General features: G+C 35.6%; 1 protein-coding gene across 5 annotated transcripts in view; it reads right to left on the bottom strand.

The window, feature by feature from the left end:
• Positions 1-20303, bottom strand: part of KATNAL1 (katanin catalytic subunit A1 like 1) — a 264986-nt gene that overhangs the window by 58292 nt on the left and 186391 nt on the right. For all 5 annotated transcript variants that reach the window (XM_074216118.1, XM_074216117.1, XM_074216119.1 and 2 more), the window contains 2 exons: positions 17580-17754; positions 4217-4377 (listed from right to left, as the gene is read on the bottom strand). In XM_074216118.1, coding sequence (XP_074072219.1) covers positions 4217-4377; positions 17580-17741 — 323 coding nt within the window. In that variant the 5' untranslated portion in view covers positions 17742-17754. The remainder of the gene's footprint in view (positions 1-4216; positions 4378-17579; positions 17755-20303) is intronic.

Raw genomic sequence — 20303 nt, 5'->3', positions numbered from 1 at the left:
GGGATGAGACGAGCCTCCACCTCAACCACAAAAAAACCTCTTCTGATAAAGGATGCCAGACCTAGCTGTGCAGTAGACAGTGAATGGACCAGAAGAAACCAGCACTCACCTGGTGAGTGCAAAAATAGTAGCACCAGATGCTGCTGGCTAGGGACACTTCCATGGGAAATGAGCTCTTGATCTTGGTTCCAGGCTATAGGGGAGAACTGAAGGTTATAGCCCATGGAGGGTTCTCAAGGAATAAGATCACTTCCAGCACTGGTGTTGGAAGGGAGCTCCAGCTATGACTTGGAGGGGGAAAAGAGTACAGAGGTTGGGCCTAGTACAATGTTCCTCAGGCCAGAGGCACCATTCCCCCAAACAGCAAGACAAGAGGTGAATATAATAATAAACTACTTAAAAACACTTTAGGGGGCGGCTAGATGGCGCAGTAGGATAGAGCACTGGCCTTGGAGTCAAGAGTACCTGGGTTCAAATCCAGCCTCAGATATTTAATAATCACCTAGCTGTGTGGCCTTGGGCAAGCCACTTAACCTCATTGCCTTGAAAAATCTAAAAAAAAAAAAACAAAAAAACCTTTAAAAATGAGCTGGCAAAAGAGAAAGAACCAATCACAGACAGTTACAATGGAAATAGAGAAGAGAGGTGTTTGTCTTCAGAGGAAGATAACTGTAAGGAATGTGGAGGGGGGGGGGTGTTTGGCTTCCACAAGAATGTAAGGGGAGATTGTTAGTTACAAAGATTGGGGTCTGTCTGTGTTGGTGCCTATAGGCAGGTATGTGAGTGTAAGACAAAAGAATTGACCCAAACCTGATCAGACCAGAGATCAGAAAAAGCCTGCCCCATCTGGTTCCCAGTTGACCTAGGGTCCTTGTCCTTTACAAGTGCACCTGCTCAAGGAGGTTCATGCATATTACTGTTCAATCCCCTGTGCTCATTAGTATAATGAGCAGGGTGGGGAAAACATTTAGGGGGTGACTGTATTCATTAAATTTAACCTTGGTCAATGATAGGCAAGATGGGGAGGAAGAAGTCTTTCAAAACACATGTAAGACTGGACATTATCATAATTCAGGGTCTTCTTTCATTTGCATTCTTTGCAAAATTAGAATTAATAAAAGCCATTTTTAATCACTCTGTACTAAGTATTTATAATTATGAGCCATTGATAACATACTGAAGTAAAAAAAAAAGCTCTCCTACCAAAAAGTAGTATCAAATGGCTATCTACTCAAAAATAATTCATAAAAGAACTCAAAGAAAACCTTAAAAATCAAAAAGAGAGATTGAGGAAAAAACTAAAAATGAAAATAAGAACAATCCAAAAAACAAGATTATAAAAAAAAAAGGAAACCAACTGGAAAAGGAAATCCAAGAATGTTAAGGAAGAAAATGACTCTGAAAATTAGAATTGGCCAAGGGGAGGCCAGTGAAATTACAAGAAACCAAGGAATAATTAAAAAAATAGAAAGAACAAAAAAAAAAAGACAATGTGAAACACCTCATAAGAAAAACTAATCTGATGAATAGATCAAGAAGAAAAAATAAGAGTACTTGGGGGGGGGGGGGCTAGGTGGCGTAGTGGATAAAGTACCAGCCTTGGAGTCAGGAGTACCTGGGTTCAAATCCAGTCTCAGACACTTAATAATTACCTAGCTGTGTGGCCTTGGGCAAGCCACTTAACCCCATTCGCCTTGCAAAAAAAAAAAAAAAGAGTACTTGGATTACCTGAAAGCTATGATCAAAAGAAAGAAAAGAATCTTGAATACAATAATACAAGAAATAATTAAAGAAAATTGTCCCAATGTATTAGAACAAGAGGGGGAAAGTAAAAATAGAAAAAAAAAATTCACAGATCACCACCTGAAAGGAAGAAAACTGGTTAAGATTATCATAAATTCCCAAACCCCCAAGTTAAGGAGAAAAAATTAAGAGCAACAAGAAAAAAAAACAAATATGGTAGTATCAAAATTAGAATTACACAAGACCTAGGAGCAGCTACTTTAAAAGACCACAGGTTTCAGAACACTACATATCAAAGAGGGGGGAAAAAATGGTCATGCAGTCAAAAATAAATCCAGCAAAGTTAAGCATATTCCTAAATGAAAAAAAAAAAAAGTACATTCAATGAATTACCAGACTTTCCAGATTTTGTTGCAAAAAAACTGAACTTAATAAAAAATGTGACATATAAGAACCAAGATAAATATAAGGTCAACATCAAAGACTAATTACAAGGGATTTAATAAGGACAAATTGTTTACTATCTATATATGGAAATGTAAACCATATGTCAGTAATTGGGAAGCTCAAAGGAAAGACTGGGGTAGAATTAAGTAGGTTATGACTCTTAAAAGTAAAATGATGTAGGAAAAGAATAAAAAGAAGTTATAAAATTGAGATGAGAGGAAGAGCTGTTACAGAGGAATTAGATGGAGGAGAGCTGGTAATTCTGGAAATCTACTCTCATCTGAAATGGGTTAAAGAAGAAATCACATACATATTTATAAGGTTATAAAAGTTTTTTAAATTCAGAAAGAAATAGGTGGTGAAGGAATAGGATAAGAGAGCATATAGAAGGGTAAATAGATCAGTGGGAGGCATAGAAGGGTATGTAAGAGATGGATTCTTGGGAGGACAGTAGTTTAAAGAATAAGGGGGTAAGGGAGCAAGTAAAAGTAGAGTGAGTGAGTGAGGAGGGAAACTTTATAACTTTCAGGAAACTATAACTTTCAGGAAAGTTATAAAAATGAGAGATTCACACAAACCAAATATATAGATATCTAAAAATATGCTTATGTAGATGTATCTTTGTGTATGTATATGTCTATAAGCTATGTGTATATGTATATGAATATACGTGGTGTATGTTTTTGAGTATGTATATATGTTTAAAAGCATGGCTATGTATGTAAACATGTATATATGTGTGTATACACATATATGTATGTATACACACACAGAGACACACACACATTATATATATGTCTCCTATGCTTAATTGTAGCCATCTGGGGAAGAAAGAATAAAGTAAAAAGTACACAGCAAAGGACAAAAGAAAACTTACAATGAAACAAAGAAAAGATTGACAATTTTGAACACAATGGGTAACCATATGTAATATATTGGCTTTCTTCAAATGGAAATTTATTGTTTTGTCTTATGAATCCTGTCATGTTTTGCTAATTAACTATCAAAGACTTAGTAAATTTGGTCAATATACAATAACCTACCACAATTCCAAAGGACTCTAGATAAAACACATTTTATCTACCTCCAGATGGTCAGTTGATTGACACAAAGTGCAGATTGAAACATATTTTGTGTCTTTTTCTTATGTTTTTCCAGAATATGATAATACAAAAATTTATTTTATATGACTTCAAATGTATAATGAGTTTTATATTTTTGCCTTCTCAGAGGAAGAGACTTTGGAACTGAAAATAAAATAAAACTGAATTTGAAAAATAAAAGGATAGTTTGTAAAATGTTAGAAAAAAAGATGACAATATGAGCTTATAAAGATTAAGTCATACCAATCTGATAGAACTTCTCTTTTTGATAGAATCACTAGCACACTGGGGAATACCATGGACACATTAGGTCTGGGTTTCAGCAAGGTATTTGAAAAATATTTTTAAAAACCTATGGAAAAGAAAGAGTGGAATATATTAAATGATTTTTTTTCAGGCTCACTTATCCCTTATTAGATCTTTGCAGAATCTGACCTGCTTATTCCATAAAAGAGGTAGTATTCAAAGTCAGAAAAATCAGATCATCAGATAAGCAAATTGTCTTAGCATAGTTCTTTATCACATAAATATAGCTATATTTATCAGATAAATACAGTTGAAAAAAGGCTGACTATACTCAAAGCAAGTTTAGACTTTACAAAAGAATCACCTATGAAAGTATGTAAAATGAATGGTGATTAATATACCTTCTTATCAAGATCTTTTTAAAATCAGTAAATCATATGTAGTAGTATAAATATATATATACATAGTAGATACATGAACATTTACAATACATATATATATATATACATATATATATATATATATATATGGAATTGCTGACAAGAAAGGTATTTTTGTTAATGATAAAAACAAAAAGCATTACTCCATTCTTTTTTTCAAACATATATTCTTTTCATCCATAAAAGCAGTTATTAATCATAACAAAAATCAGAAAAAACACAAATGAAGTGGACTACCTGTGTTCTGCTGGAACAGGAGGAGGCCAAACAGCAGGATCTCGGAATGGTTCATCTTGATAAGATACAGGAAAATCTGGGGGCTTGTCTATCTTAAAACTTTCTAAGGTATTGACAATACTCTTAACTTGTTCATATTCTTCTAGCAATTCCTGTCGAACCTTAAAAAAAAATTTTATAAAACTTGATACATATCAAAGTTTACAAAACTAAAAAAAAGCAGTTCTATTAGTTTTTCCCCCCTCAAAGGCTAAACAAATGTAATAAAACAACTATTTTTGTGAAAGAAATGAAGAGATACTGGAAGACCTGTATGAACTGACAGATTAAAGGAGAACCAGAAGAACAATTTACATTATAATATCGATATTAGAAATACAATTTTGAAGACTTTTGTTAACTGATGAGGAATGAAAAGAGAAAAAACAGGAAAATAGTTTTCAAAAAAACTTCTAAAACTGTAAGAACTCAGATCAATGCAATGATTTCAGGTAAATGATGAAATATTCTACCTCCAGATAGAGAGGAAATGAACTCAGGAATATAGAATAGGGCATTTTTTTTTAAACCAGCCAATAAGGGAATTTTTTTGCTTGTCTTTACACATTAGTTACAAGGAATTTTTTTCTTTATTCTCCCCTCAATGGGATGATGGTAGAAGGGAGAGAGGGCAGCTAGGTGGCATGATGGATAGAACCTAGTCAGAATAACCTGAGTTCAAATCCAACCTCAAACACTTACTAGCTGTATAACCCCTGGGCAAGTCACTAAGCACTGTTTGCCTCAATTCTTCATTTGTATAATGATCTGGAAATGGCAATGAACTCCAATATCTTTATCAGGAAAAGTCCAAATGGAGTCACAAAGAGTCAGATATGACTGAAACAATTCACCAGGGAAGGAGAAAAAAAAATTTCTGTTAACTAAAAAATAAAACTCAGCACTAAATAAATCATTGTGATATACTCAAAAATCCTAGCAAAGCAAGACATTTTAATTTAATTGGGATAACCCAATATATGAAGTTCTATAACTTCCCAACTTTTCCCTAATTTATATGGTAATTTTTTTTAACCAGCAGAATAGTTCATTCATTTCTAAGATAGCATTCAATTCCTTTTTTTATTGAAATTTTATTTTAATTTTCCAATTGCATACATGTTAGTTTTTCAACATTCATCTATTTGTAGATTTTATGAGTTTCATATTTTTCTACCATCTTCCCCGCCCCCATGGCAGCCAACAGTTTGGTACATTCCTATTTAACATATTTACATATTAGTCATGAAAGAGGAATTAGAACTAAGGGGAAAGAAAAAACCATGAGAAAGAAAGGAAAAACATAATAAAGGAAGTTTTAAGAACGTGAACAGAGAATGCTTTACTCTGTATTCAGACTCCATAGTGTTTTTCCTCTGGATGTGGATGGTGGCATTATCTCTGAACTGCTGAGATGGGCTGCATTCATCATAGTTGATCATCTCACAATATTAATATGTACAGTGTTCTCTTGGTTCTACTCACTTCACTCAACCTCAGTTTGTGCAAGATTTTCCATGCTTCTCTAAAGTCTGATTGAACAAAAATACTCCATCACATTCCTATACCATAACCTATTTAGCCAATCTCCAATTGATGGGCATCCCTTCAATTTTCAATTCTTTGCCACTACAAAAAGAGCTACTATATGTATCTTTGAATATGTGAGATTTTTTCCATTTTTATGATTTCTTTGGTATATAGATAGACCTAGTAGTGGTATTACTGAATCAAAGGGTATGCACAGTTTTATTGTCCTTTGGGCAATTACTCTCCTGAACAATTGGATCAGTTCACAACTCCACCAAAGTACACTGAATCTTCCCATATCCTCTTCAACATTGATCATTTTCATTTGCCTTTTAAGTCATTTTAGCTAATATGATAGGTATGAGGTAAGTATCACATAGTTGTTTTAATTTGGATTTCTCTAAATCAGGGCTGTCCAAACTTGCTTTTAAAAATTTTTACTGAAACAATGGACAATATATTATTTGCCATTTTAGTGAGAGCTATGTGGCTTTGTTTACTAAAGCATTTAGAAAATACACAGGCAAGTGGCAAAATGTGGTCTGTTTGCAGCCCTGGATGCTTTGGATAGCCCTGCTCTAATCAATAATGATTTAGAGCATTTTTTTCATATGACCTTAAATAGTTTAAAAGGTAATTATTAAGTGTCTGAGACCGGTACTCCTGACTCCAAAGCCGATGTTTTATCCACTACGCCACCTAGCCGCCCCCTAAAAGGTAACTCTTAAAGAGGAAGTTTAGTTCATTGTAAATTCTCCATTAAACAATTAGTAGACATCAAGAGGAAAGATATTAATCTCAGGTCTTTCTAACTCAAGTTCTATACTCTGATCACAACATTATCCCATCATGCTTCCCAGATAAGCTAGTAGTCCTGAAAAACAGTTTGAAAATAAATCAAGATGAAGATAAACATCACTTATTCTTATCACTGATGAAAATAAAACTAACAAAAATAAAACAAAATGTACATTTTTGCAATGGGAGTTATACTGTAGTGATATACTTTGAATAGTAAATTTAATACCTCCAGATATAACCACTAATATACAACAATATAAATAAATAACTGAACAGCAGGAAGCAATTTCCAGTGAAATATCTGTGTTTTAAAATTTTCCAAACATGCACAGTGGATAGAGCACCGGCCCTGGAGTCAGGAGGACCCCAGTTCAAATTTGACCTCAGACATTTAATAATTACCTAGTTGTGTGGCCTTGGGCAAGTCACTTAGCCCCATTGACTTAAATAAACAAAAAAAATTTTTTAAATTTCCAAACCTTTTAAATCAACTTGGTAAATGGAAAAAAAAATTGCTGACCCCAAAATTTTAGCACAGTGAAATATATTTTCAATTTTTAATTTAATTATTTTTTATCATAAAGTCATTTCTTTTTTGATATTTTCCCAATTATATGTAGAAATTATTTTGACATTCAATTTTTAAAATTTTAAGTTCCAAATTCTCTCCCTCCTTCCATTTCCCCCCTCATTGAGAAGGCAAACAATTTGATAGATGCTATATATGCACAGTTATGCAAAATATATTTTTATATTAGTCATATTATGAAAGAAAACACAAGCCACCCCCCCAATAAAAAAACAAAAATAAAGTTTTTGGAATTTTTTAAATGCTTCAATCTGCATTCAGACTCCAATAGTTCTTTGAGATGGATAGCAATTTTTCAGCTTATCTTAGATCACTGCATTGCTGAAAATAGCTAAATCATTGACAGTAGATCAACATATAAAAATAATGCTTTTACAATATACAATGCTCTCCTGGTTCTGCTCATTTCATTTTGCTTGTCTTTACAGGTTTTTCTGAGAGCATCCTACCTGCTATTCCTTATATTACATTTATATTCTTTCACAATCATATACCACAACTAGTTCAGCCATTCTCCAACTGATGGACATACCCTCAATTTCCAATTCTCTGCCACCATACAAAATTGTTACTATAAATATTTATATATATGTATGTATAGATCCCTTTCTTGTTTGTTTTTTATTTCATGGAGTTGCAGACCTAGTAGTGGTATTGTTGGGTTAAAAGGTACACGTGACTTTTACAGCCCTTTGAATAGTTCCAAATTGCTTTCCAGAATGGTTGAAGCAGTTCACAACTCTACCAGCTTGCATTATTGCCTCAGTTTTCCCACATTCCCTCCAATATTTTAAATTTTCTTTTTCTGTCATATTAACCAATCTGATAAATATGTGTGATTCCTCAGTCATTTTAATTTGTATTTCTCTAATTAATAGTAATTTTGAGCATTTGTCATATGACTACAGTTTTGAGTATTTCATCTGAAAACTGCCTATTCAAATCCTTTGACCATTTATCAATTGGGAAATGGCTCTTATTTTTATAAATTTGACTCAGTTCTTCATATTTTTGAGAAATGAGGCCTTTGTCAGAGAAACTGCCATAATTTTTTTCATAATAATGATTATTGTATATTTTTCACCATCCTATTTTCCCAGTTAGCTCTCTCCCTCTCTGTCTCTGTCTCTGTCTCTATCTCTCCTTTTGCCCTGCTCATCCTCAAAAATGTTTTGCTTCTGACTACCATTCTCCCTCAATACACTCTTCCTTCTATCAGTACTCCACTCTTCTTCTATCAGTACTCCACTCTTCTATTATCATCTTCCCCTCCTCTTTTCCTATAGGGTAAGCCAGATTCCTATAACCAATTCAGCATATATACAATTTCCTCTTTGAGACATTCCCCTCTTCCCCTCCATATAAAAACTCATTCTCACTTCTTTTATATAAAATTTATCCCAATCCCTTTCCCTTTCTCCAAGTGCATTTCACTTTCTCATCCTTAATGTTGTTTTTTTAGATATCTCATCATATTCAGCTCACACCTCTGCCCTCTGTCTATGTATACTCCTTCTAATTGCTATAATTATGATAAAATTCTTAGGAATTACATATATTATTTTCCCAGACAAACCTTGAGGGTTTTCCCCTCCAAGTGGATTTTTTTTTTGAGTAGGCAAACTAGACGATCTTTTATATCATTTCTTACCTAGCCTTAAATCACTGAATAGGTGTTGCCTCAGACAAACAGAGACCTGGGAAAAGACTACCTTAAAAAGGTTAAGGTCTCCACATTCAGATGAAGAAAAAAAAGAAAACAAACAAAAGCAAACTATAGAATATAAAGGAACACTATAGTCACTCTTTTTTAAGGTTTTTGCAAGGCAGTGGGGTTAAGTGGCTTGCCCAAGGCCACACAGCTAGGTAATTATTAAGTGTCTGAGGTCAAATTTGAACTCAGGTACTCCTGAAGCCAGGGACAGTGCTCTATCCACCTAGCTGCCCCACACTATATTTAGTTTTTAAAAATGTATCTCATGTTTTTCCTTCCTATTCCATGGTTTTCTTTTTCCTTTGCCCTAATTCCTCCTAAAGAAAATGACTAATATGCATATGTACTAGATTGCTTAGACAATGAGGGGAGGGGGATAGAAGGAAGGGTGGAAGAAAATTATGTGGTATACATGTGTATGTGGATGAATGTTGAAAGACTTTCATAGCAAGTAACTGGAAAAATAAAATATCATTAAGGAAAAAAAAGGCTAAGGTCTCCCACTGCCTCTGGAGCCATCTCCAGTTGTCCTGACATGTCTTACCATTGGATTAAGACAACTCTGGAGGAAAGAGTAAGGTTAATGGTGCTGCACAGTCCTGTCTCCCTTAAATAACAACTTGCACGTCCAGAAGTCACTTTCCTGATATCATTTGTCCTCTTCCAAAATGAAGGACAAATAACAACAGTAGGAACTTAGGCAGTTTTATCTTACTGAATCCACATGATTTCTCTTTTCTGTTTACATTTTTATACTTCTCTTAAATCTTGTATATGAAAGTCACATTTTCTATTTAGCTCTGGTTTTTTCATCAGAAATATTTGAAAATCTTCTACTTTGATTTATGTTCATCTTTGTTGAGTAGGCTATTCTTGGATATAATACTAGCTCCTGTGCCCTGCAGAATGTTGTATTAAAAGTAGTCCTTTAATGTAGAAACTGCTGACTTTGGCTCTATGATTCCTGAATTGTTTCTTTCTGACTCCTTCCAATATTTTCTCCTTATTTGGTCATATTATTCCTGGGAATTTTCATCTTAAGATCTCTTTCAGGAGGTTATCGGTAGATTCTTTCTATTTCTATTTAACTCTCTAGATCTAAGATTTTTAGAGTTTTCCATGATAATTTTCTTAAAGACTTTTTTCTTTTTTAAATTATGGCTTTCAAGTAGTCCAATGATGCAAAAATAATTGCTTCTTGATTTATTTTTCAGGTCAATTGTCTTTTTCAATGTGATATTTCTCATTCTTCTGAAGCACATTTATTATTATTATTATTATTATTATTATTATTATTATTATTATTATTATTATTATTATTGGGGGTGGGGATGCAGGGCAAATGGGGCTGGGTTGCCTGCCTGGAGACAAATAGCAGGGTGATCGTTTTATTGTTTTTTGATGTCTTAGGGATTAGATACCTGCTCAATTTTAATTCTTAAGGAATTATTTTTTTAATGTGTGCTTTGTGTATCTTTTTTCTTCTGTCCAATTCTACTTTTAAGGAACTTTTTTTCTTCAGTTAATTTTTGTACCTCTTTTTCCAAATGGCCTCTTTTTCCAAGTACCTCTTTATCCAATTCTGTTTTTAAGGAATTCTTCCCTTTTTTTTAGGTGTTTGTTTTTTTTTTTGCAAGGCAAATGGGGTTAAGTGGCTTGCCCAAGGCCACACAGCTAGGTAATTATTAAGGCCGGATTTGAACTCAGGTACTCCTGACTCCAGGACTGGTGCTCTATCCACTGTGCCACCTAGCCGCCCCCCAGGAGTTCTCTTCAGGGGATTTTTGTGCCCCCTCTACCATTTGGCCTATCCTGTTTTGTTTGATTGTGGTTTTGAGGTTTGGGTTTTTTGTTGTTGTGGTGGTGGTGGGTTTTTTTTGGGGGGGGGTTTGGGGGGGTTGCAAGGCAGTGGGGTTAAAGTGATGTGCTCAAGGTCAAACAGCTAGGTAATTACTGTCTGAGGTTGGATCTGAACTCGGGTCCTCCTGACTCCAGGACCGGTGCGCTCTATCCACTGCACCACCTAGTTGCCCCTGGCCTATTCTTAAGCTGTTGTTTTGTTCCATATTTTTGTGTTCCTCCTTTACCATGCTATTGACGTTTTCATACTTTTCTTACATTACTCTAATTTCTTTTCCCAATTTTACCTATACCTCTTATTTGATTTTGAAAATTCTTTTGGAGCTCTTCCAAAGAATTCTTTTGACTTGCCTTTTTCTAGGTTTGTTTTTGATATTCCTTGTCACCAAGTAACTGTCTACAGACAATTCTCACTCTCTCTCTCGTTTTTGCAAGGCAAATGGGGTTAAGTGGCTTGCCCAAGGCCACATAGCTAGGTAATTATTAAGTGTCTGAGGCTGGATCTGAACTCAGGTACTCCTGACTCCAGGGCCAGTGCTCTATCCACTGAGCCACCTAGTTGCCCCTACAGACAATTCTTTTTTTGCTGTTTGTTCATTTTTCCAGTCTATTTTTTTTTCACTTTTAATTTTATGTTTAACTTGGGCAGTGATTTCAGGGTAAAGGGAGCATTGTCTCAAGCTTCCAATTTTTTTGTGCACTTATTTTCAGAGCAAGTTCTGGGGAAGGGTCTTTAAGTTTTCAGTTCTTCCAAAGTGGCATGATCTAAGAAGAGCCGCTCTTTTTCACCCTGGAACTATGACTAGGTTCTCTGCTTCCCAGCTAAGTATATTCAAGTATACTTGTGCTCCTTCTGTGATCTGGGACTGCATCTCAGATTCACATATAGACAATGCAACACAGCCCTATACATAGCAGCAGCAAAGAGACTACTATAATCTCCTTCTCATCAGTTGCCCAACTCCATTGTTGTCTATAAGTTAAAAGTTTTGAAAGCCACTGCTGCCAATTCTGCTGCTGTCTTTCTCAGGGCACTACCTGATCTGGACTGCACTCCTCTCTCACTCCAGTTCAACCTTTTCTGCCAACATTCTAAGTTGTCTTGGGCTAGAAAATTGTTTCACTCCATTTTTTGTGGGTTCAGTCACTCCAGAATTCATTTTGAAGAATTACATAAAGTAATTTGGAGAAGAATTTGGGAGAGCTCAGATGAGTCCCTGCTTTTCTCCAACAACTTGGCTCTGCTTCCTAAGGCCATTTCTTTAAGGTATACTCTCATATCCTTCAAACCACACTATGATTTTTTTTCAGATCCAGGCTCAATTTCTCCAAAAATAATATTTATGGACTTTTAGTATATAGTTGATACTTTTGAAGAGAAATAATAACTAGTTAGTTATATAGCATTTTAAAGTTACAGAACACTTTAAACATGTTATTTCATTTAATCCTTAAAACCATCCTGAGAAGTAGGTGCTATTATTATCCCCATTTTACACAAGAAGAAACCGAGTCTGAGATCTGGAAGGGTTTGAGTCAGTTTTGGAACTCCTGTCTTCCTATATTCCAAGTCCAACACTCTATCCACTGTGCTACCTAGAAGATCATTCATCTGAAAATGAAGATGTAGTAATGGAAATATAAAATTAGTATAGTACAGAAACCAAAATGATCTTACAGCAAACATAGAACTGGACAAATAAATACATATCAAAAAAATATGATGAAAAATTAAATTTTTCCTCTTCTGTTGACAAAGTTCCCTTCATCTCTGTTCTCTCCCTCTTTTATCTCTTTGTTTTCAGACTGGATAGATCATCTTTCATGTACCCTTATACCATGTGTCGTTAGGAGGGACAAACATCCTTTTTGCTCCTTCCTCGTGGCCACTGCTCTCACATTATTTTCTGCCACTATCACTCAGCACTCTCTTCTCCTTTAAGGCTCATTCTATTCCTCTATATCAGCTTGTTGCAGTTATTTACCCACCCCAATATCATTTTCTTTTTATTCTCAGGGCTCACAGTCTTCTTCTCCACTCCAGCTCCTACCCTAATTCTTAAGGACTTCAATATACTCTGTACAACCTCACTTTCCAATTCATCAGCCTCTTCAGTTCTCAAGTTCAGTTCAATTCAGTTCAGTTTCAAGACCTATAATTTTACACAAAGATGGTGGCAAGTACCCTTGCTGGGCCTCTTATCCATAACTGTCTCAACTTCAAGTTCCCAAACTCTAGAATTTCTCTTTCCATAATCCATTCTTCCATCTCTCCCTCATTTATGCCACAAGCTTCAGTTCAGCTTCATATTCAATACTCACCTCTTCCTCAGCCTCCTCTCCCTTCTGATTAGAGGGCTGCAGCACTAAACTCTACCCTCAGCTTTCCTTGACAGAGGTCTGGATCTGTACTGGGCAGCTTCCTCCAGTTTTACCTGCAGCTCGGCTTAGGCCCCAGGACACTGGGTCCCCAGGGCAAGCACCCTCTGAGGTCCTCACCCCTCTCCCCACCACTCCCCACCATTTCCTTCACTCCACAAATTGTAGTTCCTTAAAGGCAAGGCCTGCCTCTTTTTTCCTATCTGTATTAATAGATACTCTGAAAACGTGAATTGATAATCCTAAATTGGTTTATTGTTTTGTTGACTGTTTAAACCAGTTGTGCCCACTCTGTGATCTGCAGGCTGCAGCAGCTCTGGGGAGGAGGGCAGGGCATTCAAGCTGTACCTGTGGCATTGGCTATTGTGCTCTGTTGGTGATGTGGGCTGCACATCATGAAAGAGTATTGAATTCTGTTGAGCAATGAAACGCAGAAAAGCATGGTCTAAATGGAAGGAGGTGATGGAGAAAATGTTAATAATGTAAATTAAACTTTTAAAATGTGTCATATGCAAATGGTCAAAGGATATGCAGAGGCAACTTACAGATGAAGAAATCAAACTGATCCACATTCATATGAAAAATTGCTCTAAATCATTACTTATTAGAGAAATACAAATTAAAGCATCTCTGAGGTATCAGCTCACACCTCTCAGAATGGCCAATATGACCAGAAAGGACAATCATCAATGTTGGAAGGGATGTGGGAAATCTGGGACATTAATACATTGTTGGTGGAGCTGTGAACTCATCCAGCTTTTCTGGAGATCAATTTGGAATCATGCCCAAAGGGCAATAAAAATATTCATACCCTTTGTAATACCACTACTGGTTCTATACTCTGAAGAGATTATAAAAAAGGGTAAAAACATCACTTGAACAAAAATATTCATAGCAGTTCTGTTTGTGGTGGCAAAGAATTGGAAATTAAGTGAATGTTCTTCAACTGGGGAATGGCTTAGCAAACTGTGGTATATGTATGTCATGGAACACTATTGTTCTATTAGAAACCAGGAGGGATGGGAATTCAGAGAAACCTGGAAGGATTTGCATGAACTGATGCTAAGAGAGATGCACAGAACCAGAAGAACATTGTACACCCTAACAGCAACATGGGGGTGAGAATCAACCTTGATGGACTTGTTCATTCCATCAGTGCAACAACCAGGGACAATTTTAGGGTATCTGTCATGGAGAATACCATTTACATCCAAAGAAAGAATTGTGGAGTTTAAACAAAGACCAAAGACTATTATCTTTTTCTAAAACATTATCTTATTATGTAATTTTGCTACCTCTTATATTTTATTTTTTCCTTTGGAATATGGTATTTCTCTCAATACATTCAATTTTGATCAAAATCTAACATGGAAACAAAGTAAATATTATCAGATTGCTTTTTGTGGGGGAGGAGGGGGGAAAAGTGAAATTAGGGAGAAAACTGTAAAATTCAATAAAAATAAAAAATATGTCATATGCATATTTTTTTCTGGAGAATTGATTATTAAACATTCAACAAAGCAGCATAGCATTAAACACGGGGAGTTGGGTGGTGCAGTGATTAGAGCACTGGCCTTGGAGACAGGAAGTCAGAGAGTTTGAATCCAGCTTCAGATACTTGATATTTACTGGTTGTGTGACCTTGGGTTTAACCTTGACTGCCTTGCATCCAGGGTTATCCCTAGTCAATCTGATTCATACCTGGCCACCGGACCCTGATGGCTCCGGAGAAGAAAGTGAGACAGGTGACTTAAAACAGCACCCCCTCATGGCATCATTTCTCTGATGTCATGATCTTCTTTGAGAATGAGGAAAAACATCATTATCAAATATAGCCTAACTCTGGTAATATGCCCCTTTCTATATGAGTAGTCACTAACAAATAAGAGTTATATAAAGATTAACAATGCATAATTAAAAGAACTATTAAATGATAGAATGAGAATTTGCACTCAGATCTTCTAACCGGAAATTCAGCACCAGATCAAGAAGGATGACAAGAAAAGACTACTATTGATCAGTCATTTTAGTCATTTTCAAGTCTTCATGCCCTCATCATTTGAGGCTTTCATAGCAAAGATACTGGAGGCAAAGATACATTTCCTTCTCTGGCTCATTTTACAAATGAGGAAACTGAGGCAAACACAGTTAAAGTGACTTGCCCAAGGTCAAACAGCTCATAAATATCTGAGACTATATTTGAACTCAGTAAGATGAGTCTCCCTGACCCCAGGCCAGGTACTCTATCCATTTGCTCCACCTAGCTGTCTCAGGAAAGATTATTAATATTTGGTTTATTTCACTGAGAAACTAGATATAGAAGGATAACCTGAAGGAATAGTCAAGTCTAATGAAGTCTGTTTGTTTTTGTTTTAGTTTTAAATTAAGAGAAGGGAGAATGAATGAGATTTCAAAAGGATGGAAAAGGCAAAGGAGATGGGCTCAAGACACAAGCAGAGAAGTTGATCTTGGCCAGAAAGGCTACCTCATTGTCTGAGGCTAGGAAAGAAAGAAAAAAAGGCTTCAGTTTTTTTTCAGTAAATTAAAAAGTGACATATTCAAATGAGAGGGAGTACCAGAGGTTAAGGAGGCTTGAAAAAGCTTCTATGAAGAATGAGATAGCGAATCTATTAGAGGACAAAGGATTGTCTTGCTGCAGTTAAGATTCAGTTGAAATTAGAAAATAAAAATTTATAATGTTCCTAGCCAGCATGGCTGTGTGGCTTCCTCCAGTTCTACTCAGCAATGTATGGGTAGGAGCAAGGATGCACAAACAGAAAGAATAATTTAGGCCTGAAGTTTGGCAAACATTGGCAACAGGACAAAAGTAAAATTCAGTAGTAGTTATTGTTCAGTCACTGGGGTTTTCTTGGCAGAGATACTGGAAGATTCTGCCATTTCCTTCTCCAATTCATTTTACAAATAAGGAGACAGAGGTAAACAAGGGTAACTGACTTGCCCAGGGCTATACAGCTAGTACCCTGTTTGAGACTAGATAGGAACTCTTCCTGAGTCTAGGGTCAGTGGGGGGGGGGGGGGGTGAGGGGGACTCTTTGGAGTTAGAGATCTTGTAGACTTATATCTGGATTGAATGTCAAGCCTGAAAGTCAGGAAAACTCATCTTCCCAAGTTCAAATCCAGCCTCACTTAATAGCCATATGAGCTGGGTAAATCAATTAACCCTGTTTGCCTCAATCTCCTCATCTGTAAAATAAGCTCACAAACCACTACAGTATCTTTACCAAGAAAACAGCCAAAGGGTGCTTGAAGAGTCAGACACAATTGAAAAATAACCACTCCTTCAAAAATATAGGACCAGTTTACTATAGAATCAATATTATACTGATAAAGTATTTAAATTATAAACAATAGAAATCTAATCTGACTAAAACTACACCAACCAGAAGAATGTGGGTTAATGATGCTCAATCATAATACAAAGCATTCATTTCTACCAAAGGAAAAATAAGAATAAAAGCTTGAAAGTCATATTATTTTTAATTAAGTTTTAAAACCCTTAACATTGCTCTTTAAATGTTAAAAGATTTTAAATGGTAAGGATTTTGGAAAAAATTAAAGACCAAATTTTGATTAATTTTGTTCTGTTGTACAATCAATTGACAAAAACAATTTTTTAATTAGATTACTGTCTATTCGTTGCATTTGTATGAAATCTTTGACAAAAGAAAAATTTCTCAAGGAACAAGTATCATAAAATTTGTATGTACTATAATTGTATATATTTTTAATCTATGATATAAATTTTTGGAGCACTCAAAGTCATAATTTTTGGGGTAGGGGGAAGGAAAGCCAAACTATACATTAGAAGACTAAAATGAAAATAAATTGTTTTTAAAATCAATTAACAAAATGTCTTATCAATCCTTTAAAAAGCATAAAATAACTAATGCTTCCTAATTAAGGCCATTTATGATAATCATTTGGACAATACAATGCCATCCATTCTGATGCTGCAGATGAAAATAATTTTTAAAAATATATATACTTCCAGGGGCAGCTAGGTGGTGCAGTGGATAAAGCACCGGCCCTGGTGCCAGGAGTACCTGGGTTCAAATCCAGTCTCAGACACTTAATAATTACCTAGCTGTGTGGCCTTGGGCAAGCCACTTAACCCCATTTGCCTTGCAAAAACCTAAAATATATATATATATATATATATGTACTTCCAAAATATATAGTCACACTTAATTAAGCCAATTAAAAAGAAATAATAAAATAATTGGATTAGAACTAAAAGATCTCTAACATGCATCTCATGAAATATATCACCTTAAAAATCAGTTTGTTATGAAAAAGAAATCAAAGGACATTTAAAAATAAATTTAAACATTCTATATTGATATCAATTTTTAATAAAATACCATTTAAATTTTCAAATTTAAGTCTAGTGCTAAAAAGACTATTATAAAAATACTATAATATTATCATACCTGTTGCCATTTGCCTTTGACAGCTGGGTCTCTGACTGACTGACAGTGTCTCTGAATTTGCTGTATTACCCCCTGATAATATACCATGGAAGAATCATAATTTCCAAGAAGTGCATATTCTCTCCCTTTCTTTGCATTATCACAAATCTCAGCCAAATTCATCTTTTTCAGAGATCTGAAAGAAAAAGTAATCAAATGAGAAAAGCTTTAACTTATTTAAATTATATTTAAATTCTTTTATTGATTTTAGACATTAACTTAAAATTTTTTGTTTTGTTTTGTTTTTGGTGGGGCAATGAAATTAAGTGATTTATCCAAGGTCATCATTAGCTCAAAATTTTAAACCCAAACTATGTATTTTCCACTCCTGAAAGTTAAATGCATTCATATTATCAATAAGAATAAACAGGAGCAACTAGGTGGCATAGTGGATAAAACACCAGCCCTGGAGTCAGGAGTACCTGAGTTCAAATCCAGCCTCATACACTTAATAATTACCTAGCTGTGTGGCCTTGGGCAAGCCACTTAACCCCGTTTGCCTTGCAAAAAAAAAAAAAAGAAAAAACAACATTTGCCTTATTTTTTAAAAAATCATATTTTTTTTTTGCTGAACTTAAATTCCAAATAAAATGAGAACTTCCATAGAGTACAGCAAAAAAAAAAGGATTGTGTATAATATGGAGTCTCCATAATATATGGCTTGCTTTTAGTAAAAAAAAAAAATTCTAAATTCTTACTAAATCAATTAAATAATTTTCAAAGTTGTTTTACTTGTATGTTAATTCCTTTAGCCTTTCCTCTGTATTCTTCTTGCATTTAAAAAAATGTTCAATATGATTCTTTTTTTTTTAAACCTTGTAGTTAAGCCCACTCTCCCTCTCACCCTATTCTCAGATGGGAAGAAAAAGACCTGTAAAATCTGTAACAAATTAATATAGTCAAACGAAAACAAAATCTACACATTGTTTATAAAAATGTCTTATTTTGCTTAAGTGCAATATTTCTCTATCAAAAAGTGGGTAGCTTATTTCAGCATCAGTCCTCTAGAATTATGGCTGGTCACTGTAATTACCATAATTCAATTGCTTTTCTTTATAATATTGTTGTTATTAAATTGTTATACTACTTCTACTCACTTCACTCTACATCAGCCCTTACAGTCTTTTCCCTGTTTCCCTGAAACCATCTTTCATTTCTTGTATTATGTTAATGTTCCATTTTATCTATGTAGCATAATTTCTTCAATTATCCCCAATAATTGATGAGTACCCCCTTATTTTCCAGTTCTTGTTACAAAAAAAAAACTGATAAAAACAATTTTGTACATGTGGTTCCTCTTTTTTAATCTCTTTGGGGTTAAAGATCTAACAGACTTATATCTGGATCAAAGGGTTTGCACAGTTTAGTGACTGGAGGGAATAAATCCAAATTGTTTTCTAGAAAAACTGAATCAAATCACAACTCTATTAACAATGGGTTATTAACCTTTTTTTGCTATAACCTCTCTAACAACCATCATTTTCACATGTCATCTTTGTCAACATGATGGGTATGAGGTTGAACTTCAAGACTATTTGCATTTCTCAAATTATCAATTATTTTGAGAATTTTTCATATGTTCAAATAATTGTTTTTTCTTTTGAAAATGTCCTATTCATATCTTTGATATTATGAAATATTTTTGTTTTAAGAAATCCTCGGTGTAGCCAAGATGGCGACAAGAAGGGATCGAGTCTTAGGAGCTCTCTCATAAAACTCCTAAGCTAAGGACTCCAACTAAACTTTCAAGAGACAGAACCCAAAGACAGACCCAGGGAAGCAGTTCTCTACTCAAGGAAACCTGGAAAAGAGCAGAAAGGCTCTGCTCCCCAGGGCTGGAGGGGCAGCCCTCTCCGGCCCACCAGAGTGAAAGAACTTCACCCTCCCGGAGGCAGCCCCAGGGAGCTGGGAGTCACAGCTCACAGCAGCGGGGGAGTCTCCTGAGCTGCACCCCGGGTAGCACCAGCACAAAGTGGGGGAAAAACGGGGGACCTCTGCCAGAGCGAGCATGTGGAACCCAGCCCTCAGGGCACACAGCCAGCAACAAGGTTTTTCAGCAGCCCTGATCCAGGAACAGAAGCAGACGGAGCCCGTAAGCAGGAGCCCCCAGGGCATGAGCCCATTGAACCCAGGGAGGGGAGTGAAGAGAGAGACACTGCCAAGCTCTATTCTCTGCCCCTGAAACAGGACTCTGAGGTTCTGACCACATTCAGATCCTGATCCCAGTCTAGGCCCCCCCATAGAACAGCAGGCCCCCCCCCACCTCAGCCCCATGGCAGAGGGGGGCGCTTATGGCTATTCACAGACCAGGAGGGAGGACAGAACCTCACACACTGAGACCCCTGTGGGAGTGTCCCAAAAGCTCAGGAAGCACCCCAAAAACAGGCCCAGGCTGGGAAAATGAGCAAGCAGAGAAAAAAGAGGAACACCATTGAAAAATATTTTGCAAATGATCCCAAGAAGGATCAATATACTCAGTCTGAAGATGAGGAAACACAAGCTCCTGCATCTAAAGACTCCAAGAAAAACAGAAATTGGGCTCAGGCTATGACAGAGCTCAGAAAAGACTTTGAAAATCAAATGAGGGAGTTGGAAGAAAAACTGGGAAAAGAAAGGAGAGAGATGCAGGAAAAACATGAAAATAAAGTCAGCAGCTTAGTCAAGGAAATCCAAAAAAATGCTGAA

Source organism: Macrotis lagotis, chromosome 1, assembly GCF_037893015.1.
Source record: "Macrotis lagotis isolate mMagLag1 chromosome 1, bilby.v1.9.chrom.fasta, whole genome shotgun sequence".
In the NCBI taxonomy this organism is placed as follows: domain Eukaryota; kingdom Metazoa; phylum Chordata; class Mammalia; order Peramelemorphia; family Peramelidae; genus Macrotis; species Macrotis lagotis.
The sequence above is the reverse complement of the archived record's forward strand: the minus strand, read 5'-3'. Positions and strand labels throughout refer to the sequence as shown.